Source organism: Camelus dromedarius, chromosome 7 (genome assembly GCF_036321535.1).
Source record: "Camelus dromedarius isolate mCamDro1 chromosome 7, mCamDro1.pat, whole genome shotgun sequence".
Taxonomy (NCBI): Eukaryota; Metazoa; Chordata; class Mammalia; order Artiodactyla; family Camelidae; genus Camelus; species Camelus dromedarius.
Window position 1 is genome coordinate 59,844,793 of NC_087442.1, and position 20,217 is coordinate 59,865,009.

Genomic DNA, 20,217 nt, shown 5'->3' on the forward strand with positions numbered 1-20,217 from the left:
TAAATCTCCTTTTGCTGCTTATAAGAATGTTTTCTCAGAGGACAATGTACATGACTCTGCCAGTCTCTATCACCTGGACTGTTCCCCAGATAACAAGTTCAAAAGCATTTCACGGAAGCACATGATAATTACAGGGAAACTCTAAGCCTGAATTCATAACCAAAGCCCTTAGTCAAAGCTGTTCAGCAAGATCAGCTCTGGAATTTCATCCTCCTCTGATTTGTTAGGCTTGGGACTTGCCTAGTCAATACATAAATGAATTTAGAATCAACAGACAACTTATCACAGTATTTTAAAAAAATACACACAAGAAACTAACCCGTCCTTTTCCTCTAACTCTCGGCCGCTGTAGTCAAAGAAGATACCAGAGTCTTCTGCCAGCGCTCTTTCAATTACCCGTACTGTGCGATCAAAAAAGATGAGAAATTCCTCTGAATGAAGGATCTGCTGTTTTTCTTCCTCTGTCAGCTCCCTGGGAGGTGCTTTTTATATACAAGAGATTGTTAGGAAAGGGAAAAAAGAAAAAGGACAATTAGAACATTTCAAGAGGAATCCAACCGTTGAGAGAGACTGCTTATCAAAAGAGTGGTAACACCACCGTGGAATAAGCCACTGTTAATATTCATTCAAAATTATTCTTAAATTCACACCAAAGGTTTTTGCAGATGTCTTCACTGCCAATTTTACATAACGATTTCGTATCTGGACTAATTACTATTTTGAAGAGTTGAAAAAGATTACAAATGAAAATAGATTGGTGTGTTTTAACAATCAGTTCTGAATGTTATTTTCTTTAGAACTAAAGTTGAAAAACAGCTCAAACAGTATATAATAGAGAAATCTATAAAACTATGTATATTAGGTTGTAAAGCTATTATAAAGCTGTACCTACTAAATAATTAAAAGCTCTCTATAATAGGATCCAGATAGCACTTTTCCTCTTTCTACTAGATAAATTCATTTTATTTTAGCCAGTTAGTTTTTAAGACTGATTAACTTACACAGATTCCCCTCAAAAACTGAAACATGTCCTTCTAAACCTGCCTTCTCCCAAGATATCTTCTGCTTTTAAACAAATGGAACAAATAAATGCTTCTATGAGACACCTCACAATTGTTTTTATGCCTTCTTTTTCTAGCATGATTAATGTTATAAAAATAAATGTGAAGATACAAAGTGAGGCAAAGAGAGATTAAGTAAGTAGCAGCAGGTCATAGTGTCTGAAAGTCAGCTCACCTCAGAGTCACAATTAAGTTACACAAACTGTACCTTCAGTAGCAGGGTTTACATAAAACTATAGAGAAAGGATTAGGAACTCCCCCAGAGTGAGAAACCCCTAAGGGCAGAAACTGTCAGCTGAAACTTTGTGGCTCTTCAGGAACCCCAGCTCAACTCCTGAGCGGAGAGACGTCTATAAACGTTTGATTGATTACTCTTTTAGTAGGAGCAGAAGCTCCTGAAGTTTAAGCTACAGGAGGAGGGTTGCGCATTTAAAACCACAGGGCTCCCTGGTGGAATCACTCACCCACATGGTGTCCCAAACACTTCCATGACCATCTCCATAATCAGGACAGATTTCTACCTGGCCACATGGTCACAGAATCATTTCGGTGCAATCACGGGTAGCATGATGTTTTATGGAACTGTTATTTGATTTGATTAATGGTATCTTGAAGCCACTGTCCTGAGAAATCTGAACTGTCAAGAAGCCCTCCTGCAGAGCCACGGCAGTGGATCTCAAGCATTTAATGTTCATAAAATCTCCCCGCTTCCGGCCTCCCCTTTCCTGCCCCACACTACGATGCAGGGCGTCTGGAGGGACTCTTGTACAAATACAAACTTGCATTTGTACAAGAAGCCAGAATGATTATAATGTAGTTGGTTTACACCATTGAGAAATGCTCTGCAGGTAACACTATAACAAAAACATGATTCATCCACTATGGCAGAAGATCTTCTCCAAAAACAGTCCACCCTAGTGTTTTTAGCAGCCCGGAATATAACTAGAAATCCAGCTTTGCTGCTGAAGTCCAGAGCCTGAGAGCAGTCCATCCAAGTGTATCGAGACTCTCCAAGAACCGCCATCAGCATCTGCTGAGCAATGCTGTCCACACACAAGTCTGAGAAATGGTGACGTGGGCAGTGTGTACACCGTAAATAACAAGAACTCTACAAAACCAACCTGGAATCCAAGAGTCACTCTGCCATTTGCTAGCTTGAATCCATTTATCAGTGAAAGCTCTCTAAGCAGCAATGTTATCTATAAAATGAGATAATGCTAGCTAAACTGTAAGTCTGATTTAAGGGTTAAAAACTATACTGGGCAAATATAAGCATTCAGTAATTAGTAATTACGTATACTTCATTAGTCTCCTGTCTACAACGCCCATAAATGAGGCATTTGAATTTTTTCATCCTTATGTAAGTCCAAGAAAACAGTGAAACTACTAAATGTAGCCAGGCAAAGGGGAAACGCTAAGTTCATTTCGCTGTGGTCAGTACTATTATATAAATAAACAAACTTCAGTAAGCAAGGATGCCAAAGGGCGAAAAAGAATGTCTTATTTTAAAAGCTTCATCCAGCTTTAGTCACTGCTAATGGGTGACTTAGACACACTTGAAATTAAGCAGAGAAACAGGAATTTTTTTCCCTTTATCCTTTTTTTATGATATTAAAAAATTATCTATTATATTCTCTGTTTATCTTTTTGAGCTGCATCAATTTCACCTGTGTCTTTCCTTACAGGTCCATTACCTGGAATAAAAAATAGTATGTGTGTAATTTTCTGTAATTTTTTTTCTTCCCTGTAGTTCATTGTCAGTTTGATCTCAGCTTTCAAGACTGTAACTTCTCCTCTAAGAGAAATATAAATGGCTGATCAAAGCGTATTTGCAGAGGCCAAGTTCAAGTAAGTGAAGCAGTAGCCTCTCCAAATATTATGTTTGACAATACAATATTTGGGCTTGAAATTAAATTGCTACTGAAGCAAAACAAAGGCCATATTTTATATTAAGCTTTGATGTCTAACAGGGATCAAATGACATGATTTGTTAGCACAAAATAATAAGATGCATGTGCAGACAAGTACTTTTTCTAAGTCATAAACAACATTCAACTTAGGAGTTAAAAAGAGCCATGGTTATTTTGGATAAAAAACCCAAACCTCCCATATTTAAAAATCCTTAAATTGATGTGTTGTTACAATGTAATGAAAACATAACGGACTATCCAGGAACAACCACCAAAATTGGGATTCAAAGATAAAACCTCTCCAGACATTACATTTCATGAAAGAAAACTAGATGATTAACAGAATCCACAAAACTCAAAATACAAGCATAAACTATTAGAATCAGAACTGTATTACTCCAGGACACAACCCAAATTCTCCCTGAAATCTCTGTTTCTTCAGCCTTTCCCTATCCCTGGAACCCAATGAATTATTTTCAACATGTTCACTGTATAAAAATGTAGGCATTAATTTAATAGCAAAAGGCACACCAGAGCAAAACAAGGGCAACGATCATGTTTGATTTTTCTTAAGAGTCACAAGCAGGAAGTGCTAGTAAGCAGGTTTGTTGGTGTTTTCACAACATGGAGTAGTTCTGCTAGGAGCTAACAGTATTTTATGCATTTAAGGTGACCTTTTTTAAAGAATAAAGATTCTTTGTGAAAAGTAGAACGCATGGATATAACTTACATATGATACAAATTACAAGGCAATTTTCAAACTTACCAAAATGTACCTGAACAGTCATATTTAGCTTGAATAACAAGTATGAAAACAATGTACTGGAGTCATGAAATTCCAAGTTTAGAAAACCGCCTAATTCTATGAATTCGTGGCCTGCAAAATTAAAATCTAGTGTGAATTTTATAGGGTCTACTTTTTTTTCTTTTTGTTACAGAAATGTTCATTTCTCTTGGTTTTGCATATGGAAATACCTTTTTTATGTGTTACTCATGTTGATTCTATCCTATGCTATGCTTTCTTGAATTTTCTTATTGATCTGAATGCATACTTTTTCAATTTCTTTTTTATTTACTCTATTTACTATATACTGTATCTTTTGATTTAGAGAGTCCCTGGAATTTTTCTCTCTGTAAAAATATAAAATTGGTAGTTAAATTCCTAATTTATATTAAGTAGTTTACAATCTCATTTTTAGGTCAAAAGTAAGTTTAAAAATATCCACTTCAGAAATGTCTTGTCTTGTTTCAATGAAGCTTTAAATTTCCATATAAAAAATTACATCTTTTAAATATTTTTTAAGAATATATCTAAAAAATAAAAAAAAATTAAAAGTAAACCCACATAACCTAAATGTTAAAATAGATTAAATAGGCACAGTGGCTCTTATGGAATTTTACAATGAAATCAGTTCATAAACAAGAGAAAACCAAACCAAACTAACAAAGAATGATGTCTTTCTCTGAAGTTAATGTGAGGCTTATGAGTTAATGTGCATTTATGATTCTGTTGTTTTAAATCTCTAAACATGAAGATACCAGGACAGTCACATACAGAAATTCCCTAAAATTTGATTAAAAGCTAAAATGTACCTGCTGTTTTTCTCTACACTGTTGCAGAAAAAAGTGAGAACAGTAATAAATCGAACCCGTATTTCTTTACTGTTTAATGCGTTTTGATGTCAGATGGGCAAAAATGTCAAAAGCGAGTGAGCACTGATTTTTTTTTTCCCATTTCTCCTTCACTACTTTTTTTTTTTAACTCCAAAAAAGGCCCGATTCCTCAAAAATGTGTCCCCTGGTTTGAAACTGTGTATGTCAAGTTTCAGCCTAGTACAAATGTTTATGGCTAAGTAATAAATCCCTGAAACTCAGGGTTCACATGGAAGTGCTGACACAGCCCGGACTACCACGCAGCCATGTGAATGGTGCCACAATTGTATCTGCTAGAGATTCTTTAAAAAGTTTGCAAAATACTGTCTTGCTTAAAAAAAAATGCCAGAGAGAGTTTGATGCCAACATAAACATGCTTTTAACCCATTATGTGCTAATTTGCAGAAAAGCCATTAATAGAGACTAAGGCACACAGCGCGGCAGCAACAGGAAATGTACTTTCAAACTTCTTTTGGACTTTTAACAGGACTTTAATCAATTCCATGAAGCATGAGTAACAGTTACAACTAGAGGGTGTTTCTGCTCAGAACTTAAGACAGAGGTTACAATGCTTTGCCAGAGAAGACAATTTGGAGATTTGGGTTGGACGTGGGAGGGAATCCGAGGCAAGACACACAAAATATACCCTGGTTCTTTATCACCCAGTACATCTTAAGGATCATTTACCAAAAAAAAGAGGGTATTTTAGTAAATCCTGACTTATTTCGTCTCTTGCTATACCTATGTTAATAATATTCTATTCACTAGCTTAAAAGAAAAATGTTTCTAGTAGAAGTTTAAATGTGAAATCTCTTCAAATACTTCTAGAGTCTCAGAAAAAGTAACTCTTTTGCCCTCTGTGGATGCCACTGTTAAAAATGTTGAATCTACCTGCCACCTGCCTCAGTGGTACCCTAAACTTGGCAGTAATCAACCTCCCTCAATGCCCGCAGAGGCGGAAGTGAGCCCATATGACCAGCGCGTCCCCATTCCTACAAAGTCCCCACAGACAACCATGTGCTGTGCACTGTGCCAGAGCCACAGGCAAATTTAAAATTTAAAAATCAAATGAGCTTCTAGTTGAAGTTATGTTGATCTGTACTTGGGACACTAGGAAGGAAGTATGGAAAGATCTTTTTAGTCCACACTTAGTTCTCACGGACACTCCATTTTTCAGTAAGAAGGACAATTTCAAAATACTCTTTTGTTCCATAGGCTGAAAATCTCAAAAGGATACAAAGTGAGATTTTTAGTGAAACATCACCCATAATATTTCTTGTCTTTCCCTTTCTTTTCTTTTTTTGTTCTTGCTTTCTTGTTTTTTGAAGTCAGTGCTATTACAGGAGGAGGGCATACAGGCTTTGGCGACAACTCCAAATCCCGGCTCGTGTACTTACACATTATGTATCCATGGGTATGTCTTTAAGCCCCTCTTTTCCTAGTTTTCTATCTATAAAGTAGGGAAAATAATAGTATCTGCTTCAAAAGGAAGTTGTGAAGGGCAGATCATATCTCTGGAGTGTTAAGGAGAAAGTCAAGTCCATAGTAAGGCCTAGATAAATGTGAGTCTTTGTTATCATTGGAACGTGTAAAGGGGGCTCCTTCTGATATGGGCAGAGCTGTGGAGGAAAACATCTAACAGTGTAGTTAATACTGATGATCACTGTTAACACTTCTCTGTAGATCACATGCATAAACTCCAGAAATACTGACAAAATAATTCTATCTGCTCCTTTCCTTTACTCTTATCACTGGGAATATACGATGGAGTGAACTACATAATGTGACAATTGATAACAAGTGTCTTGTTTTATTGCTATTTAGTAATAGCCTTACTGCAATCGTGACTAGACTTGTTGATGGAATTGCAGATGGTTTGTATTTTTTTTGGCTTCTATCAGTCAAAAATATAAAGGGCTCTTGCTTTGGAGATTACAGTTTACGTTGCTAAATGTAATATATTGAATAATCCCAGAAAACCTTCTACACAGGAAGTATACATTTAATTTTTACTTACCTCTATCATCCCTTATATTGGTTTAAAAAAAACACAATAAAATCATGACCCAATTCATTTCCCACACCATACCTTCCTTCACCTCCTGTTTTATGTCTTGATTTTCCAGTTCTGAATCTGGGCCCACTTTAGGTTCCACCATTTCCTCATCTTCCTCATCGTCTAGAAAAAAGAAAGAGAAAAATGCATTATTTCCTTTCCTACGAATCAAAGTCTCTGGCTGATGGTGGGAGGTAGGGGCAAAGGGTCAAGTTCCAATCATTTAGGGCAACTTCTAAGTCAATTGGTCCACAATGAATGCCCAAAAGATATATGTTCATGAATGTATGAATACATTATCTCCAAAGAGGCCTGTTTGAAAATCTCCCCAAGCTGCTGAGAAAGCCGCCCTGTGTCGGCACCTGCTACATCCACCCCCAGGCCCTCACCACATGGGATGTCTTGGAATTGCCTCTGTGACCTCTGAAGCTTCTTCGGAGATGGGCCAGGAACCAATCTTAAAATGTTTCCACCTGGGGCACATTCTCCACAGGGGACACCTGCTGTACAGACGACTCATTTCCAATTTCATTCTCACCAAATTAATTTGGTTTTGACCTGTAGGAAAGGGTTAAATACAGGTCTGACCCCAGGTCAAATGTCACTGGCAAGTAAACAACCAGGGATAGGGCCCCAAAGTCAGCGCCATGGGCCTGGAGAGAGCAACCAGCCTAAAATAGCATTTATACATTCAGAACAGTTCGTGCGTGAATGTGAATTTAATGAGCACCAACAAATGGACCCAGCCGGCCACCACTGCCAGATGTTACAGTGCCCTTCCTGCCCTATGCAAACGTGCATCCACTCTCTCCTCCCATCCTGCCTTTCTTGGAGGTCCCCTTTCATTACAGAGTGCTTGAAATCATCAGTCGCAGTACAGAGGATGAAGGGGCAAGACAAGATGTTGCGAGAAAATCCAACTTACAGAGACAAAACAATATAAAAAATTAAAACTTGCTTTCATGGTTTTTAAATCTATTACCTTCACTCTTAAGTATTATATTCACTTTAGGTTATGGACTTCATCGGTGCAAATGGAGTTGAAGAGAAATGACTTCACTTCCTCCATCCCCATCATTCACTCATATATTCATTCATTCAACAAATACTTATAGACCTTCTATAAGATCCAAAGTTCTACAGAGAGTTTTATTCCCATCACAATAAATCCTGAGATTTTTATCAACTCAAAACTTCAGCTTAGGCACTTGGAGAATGCATTATAAATGCACACTGAAATGCCCAAATATATATCTATAGCCTGAAAAGCAACCCCAATAGTTCTGATTATATTAAGCAAATGATTTGTGGAAGGAATATCAATTTTAAAGATATATATAGTAATGCAATTTAGATACTGAAAAATTTTAATGTGAATTTTCATTGAAATACAATAATCTGTATGCTTCTGCAAGTCAAAAAATGCCAAAGCTTGCCAGTCAACTGCCAGAGACATAGGATAGATTCTTCCTCATAGCCCTCAGAAGGAACCAACCCTGCCATCTCACCTTGATCTCGGAATTCTAGCTTCCAGAACTGTGAGACACTCACTTTCTACTGTTTAAATGGCTCAGTTTATGGTACATTGTTCCGGCAGCCCTAGCAAACTAAGAAAGCCAGCAGCAAGCCCTCCCTTCTGTGATCTTATCATCTGTGAGAAGAGATAAGGAGACACACAATAATGACACCTGGAGCAGTGATGAATGCTGTCCTTGTGTAATCTTATTTATTTATCAGAACTTGGTACTATCACCTAATTTTATAGATGAGGAGATGGTAATTGCCCCCAAAGAAACTCTCAACCACATTGAGCTTTAAGTTCTGTTTGGTTCTGTTTATGTTGGGGTCTATGATCTTTAACCATTATGGGTACCACCTCCCTACCTACAGCTGTCATGAAATAGAAATGCCACGGAGAAAAGCCTGGAGTACAGCAGGTGCGATGCTCAGTTGCAGTGTAAGGAGGGGTTTGTGGAGACTCTCTGAGGTGGACATCTCATGGCCTCCACACAGATGGCTCTTCCAGTTCCAAGAGGTAACTGCTGAGGAGAAGTTAGGTTTCACATCCTTGAGAGCTATACATGGTGGGTTGCTTTATTTACCAAGAATACATATGCTGTATTCAAACTCTGTTCTTACTTACTTTGTGGAATCCACTTCCCTAAGACCTGACCAGCAACATTTAACACAAAGCGTTGCTGTATTTCTTTGGCCAGAAAGATTCATAGATTGGATGGGAGCAGTATTTTCGGGAAAGAAACTGATCTGAGTTCAAGGCTGGAGTCCACTGCTTGCCAGCCTCTGATTTACACAATTCATAGAAACTCTCTGAGACTCTTTTTGTCATCTGATGAACTGGGGTAACGACCCTTTCTTAAAACACAAATTTATTAAAAGAATAAACAAATAAAATTATTGATGTGAAATTGCTTTTCAAATCACTAAGAGAGTTGCAAATACCCGTACAGAGAAAGCTTCAAACATTGCCTTAGCTTGTATGTCAGCAAATGTTTATTGAGCATTTACTATGTATGGTGCTGGGCACAGGACAGGGAACAAGATAGACAAAAAAAAATCTGTGTTCATGGAGCTTCCATGAGTTAGGGAGAGAAACTGCAAACAAATAAATAAACAAAACATACACTATGTCCGCTAAGTGGAACGGGGACCGAGAAAGCTGGGGAAGTGGGATCAGGCATGCTGATAAGGGGAGGAAGAGTTGAAATTTTAAATTGAGTGGTCAGGTCAGGGAGGGTATAGTTCAGTAGCAAAGCATGTGCTTAGCATGCATGAGATCCTGGGTTCAATCCCCAGTACCTCCATTGAAAAATAATAATAAAAAATAAATACATCTAATTACCTCCCTCCTCTCAAAATAGATAGATAGGTAGATAGACAGATAGACAGACAGACAGACAGATAGAGTGGTCAAGAAAGGCCACACTGAGGTTAACAGTTGAGCAAAAACTTCAAGGAATTAAGGAATGAGCCATGTGAAAATCTTATAGAAGTTAAGGCTAATAACAAAGAGATTATTCCATCTCCTTCCATAGGTCAAAGTCTAAATTAATTTATGACCAGTTCCACTGACTATGGTAAACACTTGTGCTTTCATTAGAGCCAACTAGTTTGTACATTCACATTTTTTAGTTCTGAAAATGCAGTCAGTTTCATCAAATGACTTTGAACTAGTCAGCTTTAAATCCTATCACATTCTCACCTTTTGCAGATATAAAGATTTTTGTTTTACAAATTAATTCCTGGAAGAATCAAAAAGCAACAGCCTGAAAGGAAGTGCTGCGTAGAGCTTTTTGGAAATACATCATTCTATGAGGGCTTCACTATAAAAAAGGCTGGGTTTGTGATAGAAGTGTGGTTTATGCATTAAGTAGGTGAGAAAACAGCATGTTATCTAATTCTGTGAATAGAAAATACTTCCCCAGAGAACATGTTTTCAATGAATTTTTTTAAAAAACAAATATTTATTGTATTTATAATATGTGCCAAGTTCCAAAATGAGATACTGTGAACAAAAGAGAAACCAATACAAAAAATAGTACCTGCCATTTTAAAGTGGTTACAAACCAGTTAGTTGTAGGCATTAATTGTTAGTGGCCACAGAATTCTTTGTCTATCAGCCTTTTAAAGACATAAAGTAAGCATTTCAGTGGATTTGCTAAGGAAGTAAAACACACGAGACTGGTTTGTTTCTCTGCATACTGATATGTTTGCCTTGCTCAGCAAAGAGAGTATATTTTTCTTCAAGACTCTGGTTTCCTTTCTGGTGCAACTGGAATTACTTCTGTTGAAGACATTTTCAAAACAGTTAAATAAGTTTAAAGAAAAGGATTTATGTAGAACCACTCCAGACTACTGATATATGAGTTGTGCTGCTAGTTCATACCCGGTTACATTTCCTCTGAGATTGGAGGGGGAAAAAATTACCACCCATGTATGGTTTCCTGTACCAGGTACACACGAGAAATTAAACCACTGGCAGAAGTTAATTGCCTGTCAGTCCAAGGGGCTAATTTCAGACAATGGCATCTTTTAGACATTATTTTGTTTAGCACCCAAACTGCAGTCTACAGTTGTTGCCTTCTTTCTCTCTAGCTGGAAAAATGTTTGGTAACCACTGTCCTCTTTCCTTAAGATTTTCTCAGGGTCTAAGTAGGAAAAATTGCACGTTGAGCAGCAATTGCATAGAACATACTTAGCACAAAGCCTGACCCTTTATATGAGCTCCAGAAAGGTTACTTCCCTCAGCCAGTTGGTGGTTCAGAATGAAGCCAATGTTGTCAATTTGAATATGCCAATCTGATTGTTCAGCTGCTCTGATGGCCTCACAAATTTGAGATTTTGGAAGGGGAGTGCAGGGGAACATTCGTCACTGGCAATATAACATCAAAAGCCCTTTCAGTCCGGGGGTATCCCCCTTGCAGTACTGCTGTACTGGTGACATGCTGGACCCTACTTTCTTCTCCTGAAGCCCCGGGAGACGTTTCCCTGCTGCTCTCCATTTTCCAGTGACCAGGACACAGCAGGATCTGGGCAGTTGCACCAAATGCTCCTAATGGGGGCTTTCTCTCTGAAGCCAGGAAGCAAAGCGGAGGGGACAGTCAGGATTAACGTGGGCCAGCCTGCAGTGGTGTCTGACATCCTGGCCAGGTTGCTCCAGGGCTCCACGGCTGGGTTCCCGTGGTCTTGAGCTTTTCCAAGCCCGTTCCTTCTGCCTCCTGTTGATTCTGTGAGCACCAGGTTTCCTTCCAATAAATCTCACTGGAGGTGGTGTCAGCACCAGATTTCCTTCCAATAAATCCCACTGGACTCTGTGCCTGCTGCCTGCAACCAGAACCCTGAGTGACCCGGGGTGGCCCTCCGTGAAGAAAAGGGACTGTGTTTTATGAGGTCAATGGGTTCTCACTTTCCCTGGGTCTCTGAGGGCCTGCAAAACCCAGGAATAAGAGGGTCTGAGTGTCCCACCCAAGCCCTTGCTGCCCTGCGGCTGGCTTTTCACAAGGGGGCTGTGGCCCCTCCGCCTGCCGCCACATGGAGGACCACTCAGTCTAATCTGTAGCGCGCAGCAGGCGCCCTTTCACTCCACCCTTCTGCCTCCAAAGGGCATCGTGCTTCCTCCCATAGTGGGAAGTAGGACGCAAGTACCATACAACTTCGAATCGAACAGGCCAACGACTATAAGATGCACCATTACTTTTTGTACCACGAAGAAAAACAATTACTGCTCATTAAACTGTAATGCATTATTGATTCTAATGTGGAAAACTGTGAATGTTGGAATTGATGAAATAATTTTGGGCTTAGAAATGAATAGAACACTAGCTTCCAAAAGGTAAAAGGGATGACAAGAACACAGGGTCAACTCTAAACTAAACTTACCATCGTGCTACTGTTGGTGAACAAACTTAGAGAGATACAAAAGCTTTTTCCTTTGTTTGTTTTCTTTGTATCTTAGGTGTCTTGCTTTCAACTAAGAACAAATGCCCCAGCCACTTTATATAATTCTATGTATGGCTATTTCAGATAGTGATTCTTTTTGTAACGTATTTAAAATTTTCCTATAGAAAATCAAAAAGTTAATCTCTCAAAATTTATTTCTGATTTAAAAAATAACTTACTTTAATGAAGACATTCTTCGCAGTTCTGTCTTTGGCCTCAAGTTTTCTCGTATCAAATGCCACTCTGCATAACATGTACACTGTCTTCCATCATCACCTACAAATGGGTATCTCCTGCCAAGGTGTCCTTTCTAGGCTCCAGGTTCTGTGTTGTACATTCCAACCTGAATGTCCCCTAGGCACTTCACATTCGACATGTCCAAAACAGAACTCCCTTCTTTGCTGAGATCTGCTCCTTTGATTGCATTCTCCTTCCTACTAAGGATATTGCCTTTCACCTGGGTTCACAGTTGGCTATCACAGTACCACCTTTAATTCCTCTTTTCCATCAGAGCCTATAAGAAGGTGTCTCTAAGTCTTTTCAACCCCTCCTCCAAAATCCGTCTCAAATCCACCTCTGTCTTTTCTGCACTGCCCTCGTCCAGGCTGGTAGCATCTCTTGACTGAAGTATTACAAGTGCTTTTGGACTGCTCTTCCTACCGCTACCAGCCTTGATCTATATTTCTAGTAGTTCCACTTTTTTATTTAACAAATACATTTATGTATCCTTTCTTCACCAAAAAGTCTTCTATAGCTCCCCATAAATTTCAGTATAAAACCCCTTAACTCCTTCTTGTCTCTTCTAACTGAGTTTGCATCCCAGACAATGCGCAACCACCCACAATCCCAGTAGGTACATGCCCCAAAGGCACTGTACGTCGCTCATGACTTTTTTCTGCCTGTCTTGGTCTTCCCTCCAATGTACGGGGTGGTTATTACTAACCCTTTGTGATACAGCTACAGAGCTTTAACACTTCCTTTTGAGCAGATTTATTGACCCCTTCCACTGTTCCACCCCACCCTGTATATATCTTTATGATAACACTTTCTAGACCACTTAAAATCAGGTTTGGCATCTATCTCCAAAACCAGATGAAAAGTCCCTCAAAAATCTACGCTTGTTAGTGTCATCGAGGACACTAGCAATATCAAGACCGGTGACTGTTCTGGAAAGGTAGTAGGAGACACACTGCGTAGGACCTTGAATGACAGAGTTTGGACTTCTTTCTGGAGATCAGTATCCCCCTTTTTACTCAACATACATCTCATTTAATCCATAAATATTTAAAATTTCAGAGGAATTCAAGGCATGGAGGAATTCAAAAGCTAAATACAGCTTTTGAAACCTCACTTAATCTCCCTCCCAGCCAGCCCTTTACGCACATTCTGGTATCTCTAAGAGGCAGCCTGGCTCTCGATGAAAACTGCTGCCATCCAGCCCTGCAGAGAAACTGGAGGCTTTTAAAAATACAAGAGACAAGGTTTGATTTTGTTTAAGAACGTGGAGGCAATATGGGGGCTGGAGGAGAGTGGGAAAGCCTGGAATGAGGGAGACAGTCAGAAGGTAAACTACAGCCACAATCCAAGCGACAGATGATGAGAATTGGGCCTAGGACGGTTCTGTTGCCAGTAGGCGTGATGAATTGGACTGTGAATGCAGACATGTGTTTGCACAGCAGACAGTGAGGGCTCTCGTACAGAACTCACTCAAGTCACCCTACCCTTGGACCAGCTTCGTGTACAGTTTGCCAACTTCTCCAGGAGTCCAAAGAGAGCCACCCTCCCGATACGTATCACAGCGGCCAAAATAAAGTATAACATGCACTGCCGAACGCTTACACAGATCAAGGTGAGCGCCTCCGTGCTGTAAAAATATGCAGCAAAGACATATTTTGTGGGATTTTCAGTAAGCACTTTGTTAAATATACTACATGCTAATATTTAAAAAACCTTCACTTTCTGGTCTAGAAAAATCTGGCCAGAGTAAAGAAAACATACATTTCTCATCGTACAGAGCACTCCTGTTAACACTCTAGGCCACATCAGTTCTCTCCTAAGGCTCTAACATGACAGTACTTGGAAAGTTTACTTCCTGATGGAATGTCACCCAAGGCACTGCAAATGGGAGGAAATGAAAGAAAATATTCAAAATGAGAGGAAACCATAGAACAGTACTTTTTAGCAGCTGTTTCTGAAACTTCTAACTGTGCTGACATATAACATGGGTGCAGTAAATACGTGCTGAATTCAGTTGACGGGGATCAGTCAGCCTGCATGGAAGGACAGGGACGAGGAAGAGAATGCCCTCCTCAGAGATGTCCAGGCAGGAGCCCGTGGTGACTCCAGCATTTGATGTTTGGCAATGGGAAAACTTGACTGATCGCTATTTCTATAAGTTTCCCTCCTTAGAAACCACCGACGGCTCCCCATTCCCAAGATTAGCTCAGCATGTAAGGCTCAGCGTTTGCTGACTCCAGTTTAGTTCTCCAAGACTGCTCAGAGCAGAAGAGTTCTTGACCCTCCTGTGTATGAAATAGGCCAAATTTGCTGCCAGAAACCACTTCCCACTCTTTCTTTTCTTTCTTCTTTTATATTTTTCAGGCCCCCAATCTCCTAAGGTTTCTCAGGGAGTCATGGAACCCTCAGCCACAGGAGAGATCAACTAGATGAACTGACTCATTTTAATGGATTAGAGACTGGTAACCCCAATAAAGTAATCTCCAATGGCAGACCGCAGTTCTTGCAGGGCCTGGGAGGGAGAGAGCTTTTGGAAGAGCCAGGCACTGTCCCCTCCCCCCACGTACAGATCAGTCCTCTGTTCTGCATTCTGGGAAGCAGAGCCAACCATTGCACAACTCCAGAGAGCGCACTTCTGTTGTACTATATGTGAATACGGCCTCCTTGACTTGTGAAGGGCACAGGCTCTATGTCTATTCTTGGCAGCTTTCTTTGTATAGAGGCCCATACACACCACACACACACACACACACACACACACACACACACACACACACACACACAGGGAAATAATTCAAAACACTTGAAAATGCAATTCTTGGCTGTCTGGAAAGGTTAAAGTCCTTTTGCTATCTATTTTTGATTTTGGACAATCCCATACCCTACTCTTTGTTTCCTCTATCCTTTCTTCCAGATGTGCAAACCTGCCCTTCCTCTTAGGGGGAGCATGGCTGGTGAAAAAGAAAACTGGGGTCACAGGGACAGAGATGTCATCCTACCTAACTCTCCCCAGCTGCTATAGATATGTCCCAGAAAAAAAAGCAAACCTCAAGGTCTCCAGGTACTAAAATGGTTCTTGTGTTATTTTAACTAGTAAAAACAGAGTAAAATAAGTCAAAACCATTTAGAAACATTCCTTGACTTGTAAAGGAACTGTTCATAAGGAGAAAATGGTACTTTCCATCTTTAAGCATCGTCAGCTGTGACCATTAACGTCAGAGTGGCTGTCACGTCAATCACTCACATAGAGGTTATCCCACTATTACATGCTCTCTGGCACCCTTTCTGTTAATAGGATCAAATCTTGTTAATTCTACCTCTTTGTATCCCCTTTACTTGCACAGCTCCCCTCATCCTCTCCATTTTCTACCTCCTTCGCCTTGGTAAAGGCCACCACAGCCTTTTACGTAGCTTACAATCCTGGTCTCCCAGCTGACATTCCTACCTCCAGCTGCTCTCTACCCTCGCTACAAACAACACTGCCAGAGTAAGCCTCTTAAAACACAACTCTGTTCATATAAAGCCCTTGTTAGTTCCCAGGACATGAAAAATAAAAGCTAGATTCCTTGGCCTTGTCTTCAAGTCTGCTAGGGTCTGGAGCCAACACGTTGTGTCCTGCCGAATTTCCTCTCCTATGTTCATCCCCTTTCACCCCTACCTCCACACACACTCCTGTCAGCCTACACTGATACCCTGTACCACATTCTAGCTGTCCTTTGGTTCATGTTGCTCCCTCGGCCAGACTCTCTCCTTCTCTTCCTTTTACAAATATGAGCTCCTAATTTGTGTCAAGCACTCTTCCAGGTGCTGGAGATAACAGCAGTGAATAAAACACACAAAACTTCCTGCCTCGTGGATCCTGCATTCTAGTGGTGGAGACAGAAATAGACAAGACACATAAATGAGTATATAGTAGGTTAGAGAGTTGCAAGCCCTAAAGAGAAAAGCAAGGCAGGGGAGAGGTGGGTATCACAACTCTATGTAGGTAGCTAGGGAGGGCCTTGCCGAGAGAGGGCATTAAAGATAAAGACTCAACGATCAAGCCATGTGGATATCTGGGGAAAGCATTCTAGGTAGAGGAAACAAAATCACAAAACAGAAACAGATTCACAGACATGGAAAACAAACTTATGGTTACCAAGGGGGAAAGGGGGTGGGAAGGGACAAATTGAGAGTTTGAGATTTGCAGATACTAATATATATATATATAAAATAGATAAACAACAAAGACCTACTGTACAGCCCAGGGAACTATATTCAATATCTTATAATCTATAATTAAAAATAATATGAAAATGAATATATGTATGTATAAGTATGACTGAAACATTATGCTGTACACCAGAAATTGACACAATATTGTAAACTGACTGTACTACAATTAAAAAAAAAAAAAGCATGAGGGCAGGATTTTACCTGGAGTGATCAAAGCCTCGAAAATCTATGTATCTTTTCTGCATGTCAAATCCAGCTATACTTTAAGATCTGATTCAAATGACCCCCGTTTCCCAAATCTCTCCTGTCCGGCCCCACTAGAAGGGATTTCTTCCTCGTTTAACCTTTCATAACACTTGAGTCTGTCTTAACAACTTTTTTTAACCAATCAGAGAACTATTATGTGTATGAATATGGCATTTCTCAGTCTCTACTTTATGGACTATTGTATGCATTTTAAGTAGAACACATCTCTATAACTTTCTGAGTTTTCTTCTCCACCTACAATTCTGAAGTTCTTGGGAGTAGGATGCATTAATTATTCATATTTATTTGCCCCAATATGGGTACTAAGTAAATACTCTTGGCTGTTTAAAATGTTAATCTCATTTTCCCATGTTCTAAAAAGTGCCTTTTCTCAGTGGTTTCTCCAGTGTTTTAGCTGGATCACAAACCTCTTCACTCAATTTTAAATGTTAAGGTTCCTTTCCTTGATCACTAGGTCTCGTCATCACTGCCAGCAAGTCTTGTCTAAACTTACCCCAAGACTCCCTGACACTCCCTGTGAGGTTCATGGTCCTTTATTTTGCTTCTTGTCCTGGTCACGGGTCACTAGGTATCTCCTCACCACCTAACGTGTGCTCAGATCTATTCTAGGCCTCGTGGAAACACAACAGTTATTGACTTACTGAATCATATATGTCAAGTTTTGTGGTAAAGGTTTTATTCCATTAGCCTATTTACTCCTCCTAACAACTCACGGAGGCGGATACAATTAGTTCTCTCTATACATGAGGCTTAGAAAGGAAGATGAATTACAAGGTCACACAGCTAGAGGATGAACAGAGCCAGGATTCAAGCCCATGTTTTTCCAACTCCCTAACCCCCTCAATTTACTGCTAAGTCACACCGAACAGTGTAAAGGAAGAAAAGGGAGCTGTAACGGATGTTGTGGCTTTGACCACCCAGAATCCACCACCCCATTTCTTCAACTAACAGTCTCTTTCTTCTTTGGTGGACGCACCCCCTCCCCACTCTCAGCTAAGCAAATCCCTCTTAAGATTTAGGGGAAAACTTTGTATCTGAGACAATGACCAATGAGACTAAATCTCAGTATTTCTCTTTGGACTATCAGCGGAGTGACCACAAAATCCACTGTCCAAACTGAGATACTTCTGAGAGGGAATGGAGGTGCAATTCATCTTTAAGCAGGACTGGCAGGTATGAACAAGGACTGTCTGAGCAAATCAGGATGTGCAGTCACCCCTACCACAGGGAAGTGAATTCCTTCCTCTCTCATGCTGGACTGTGTGACTATTCTGGCTAAATCAGGACACGTGGTTACCCTAATCTCAGGGAAGTGGACTCCTCTCCTCCACTGGGTTGGGTGGAACTAGCTAAAGTGGAACGAAAGCTGCCCTGGCTCCCCCTACGTAACTTGAAAAAGAATCAACAAATAAGGCAGAGCCAAGAGACGGATGGTGGTAACTAACAGTTTGAAACCTAAATTGAGCAGTAGCTGAAGTCAACACGTGCCTAGAAGCTAGGGCTTAGATTTATATTTGTTAAGAGCCAACCAAAGTTCTTTTGGCTTAAGTAGTTTTGGGTTGGTTTCTCTGTCACTGGCAACCAAAAAAGGACAAATGGTTAGGAACTGCTGAGCACCTCCTTTGTAGGGACTCTGTGCTTTCTCTATGCACTCTATCCTCAAGGCACCATGGGGTTAAATGCATGAGTCCTGCCGCCAGGCTGCTGGGTTCAGATCCTGGTTCTACCATTTAGCAGTAACTTTGGGCTACTTACTTAACCCCGTGTGCCTCAGTTTTCTTGTCTGTTGATTACAGAATTGCTTCCCTTGGTTAATAGTGATTCTTTAATGGCTTAATACACTTAAAGAACCTTTTATTACTATTGATGAGGAAGTCGAGATTCAAAGAGGTTAAATGAGTTGCTGAAAGTCAGATAGCTACTAAATTATAAAGGCAGACTTTCAAACCCAAGCTTTTGAGCCCCTAAATTCCACTGTGTTTCAACTGTGTCCACGCTGTCTCCCAGTTGCTCAAACTAAGCTGTCGAGGATTAAGCTCAGCGGATTCAGGGGTGAGAATAAGCATGGCCAGTGGAAAGGAAAGGGCTTGGATGCGGCAAAGGCTTTGGAGCACAGCTGGAAACGAACTTGCTACCCATATTCTATCAGACAGAGCCCAGCTTCTCTTGCCCATCCCAGTTTCAGTATTATTTTAGCACGGTAAGCGGGTTGCTTCCCAGTCCATGTGCAGATTCACAGGTGCTCATGTCTGCGGCAGGGGCGTCTACTTGGGCAATCTTGTCTCCTCCAGTTCAAGACCATGCCTGCGTGACGTGCTCTGCTCCATCTCTTCCGGCATGGGTTACTCTGCCCTTTGCCGACCCTGCTTCAACTGAGCTGGCTTTCTGGCTTTCCTTGATCTTGCTGAGAATTTTGACATCTTATGGAGTTTTACATTTGCCGTGCCCTCTGCCTGGAATGCTCTTTATTCAGATATTCACGTGTCTTTCTCATGATTTCATTTTTCAGAATCCCTGTCAAATATTACACTATCTGTGAGGTCTTCCCTTATGCAACCTATATAAAATAGCCACATGCCTCACCACATTGGCACACGGCACTTGTTTTCCCCTTACCCTGATTAAAAAAAATTTCACAGCACTGATAACTATCTGATTTAATACATTTATGTATGTATGTATTTATTGTCTGTCTCCTACCACCAGAATGGAAATTCTAAAATGTCAGTGACTATGTCTCTCCTTTGCTGTATCCAAAGCACCTAGAGAATAGCTGGGTATGCGGTGGGTGGCAATAAATATTTGTTGGATAATAAAATGACTGAATGCACAAAGTAACAGCAAGGCAGCACTGTATCTTGAAACCAACATACAGATAATTCCTCAAGCCCACAGAGTGGTGGCAGTCTCTGGTATGGAAATCAGGGGCACCCCAACCCTGTCCCAGCCTTGTCATGAATGCTTACAACCCCACAGCTCGGGTTCCTTGAAATGGGAATTTTCTATCTCTTTAGCATTTTTATTCTGTAGAAAATGGAAATGAGATCTTCGGAGTGCTTTTTGCTGACTTCCATTTCAGCATTTTCTCATTCTGGTGTCCAAACCCCCAGCCCAGGGAGAACTGATATATTTTCCATCTGGAAATACATCAAAATTCATCACAGTCCAATTCTCAGGGAGGATCATTAGCACATTTGTTTGCTTTTATCTTGGCATTAACAACTCTATTTGGGGCTAATTCATTTCCCCTGGTTTCAACATCAAGTTTTCCCATTGGCTCAAATATGAAGCCCCTTGTCTGTCAATGTAATAATTTTCTATTAATTATAAAAGAAGAAAGCTAGCAGTTTGAGAGTCTTAA

At 40.3% G+C, this 20,217-nt stretch overlaps 1 protein-coding gene across 3 annotated transcripts in view; it reads right to left on the reverse strand.

Moving 5' to 3' along the window:
- Positions 1–20,217, reverse strand: part of DYNC1I1 (dynein cytoplasmic 1 intermediate chain 1) — a 341,842-nt gene that overhangs the window by 121,825 nt on the left and 199,800 nt on the right. For all 3 annotated transcript variants that reach the window (XM_064487554.1, XM_031454937.2, XM_031454935.2), the window contains 2 exons: positions 6,714–6,803; positions 320–482 (listed from right to left, as the gene is read on the reverse strand). In XM_064487554.1, coding sequence (XP_064343624.1) covers positions 320–482; positions 6,714–6,803 — 253 coding nt within the window. The remainder of the gene's footprint in view (positions 1–319; positions 483–6,713; positions 6,804–20,217) is intronic.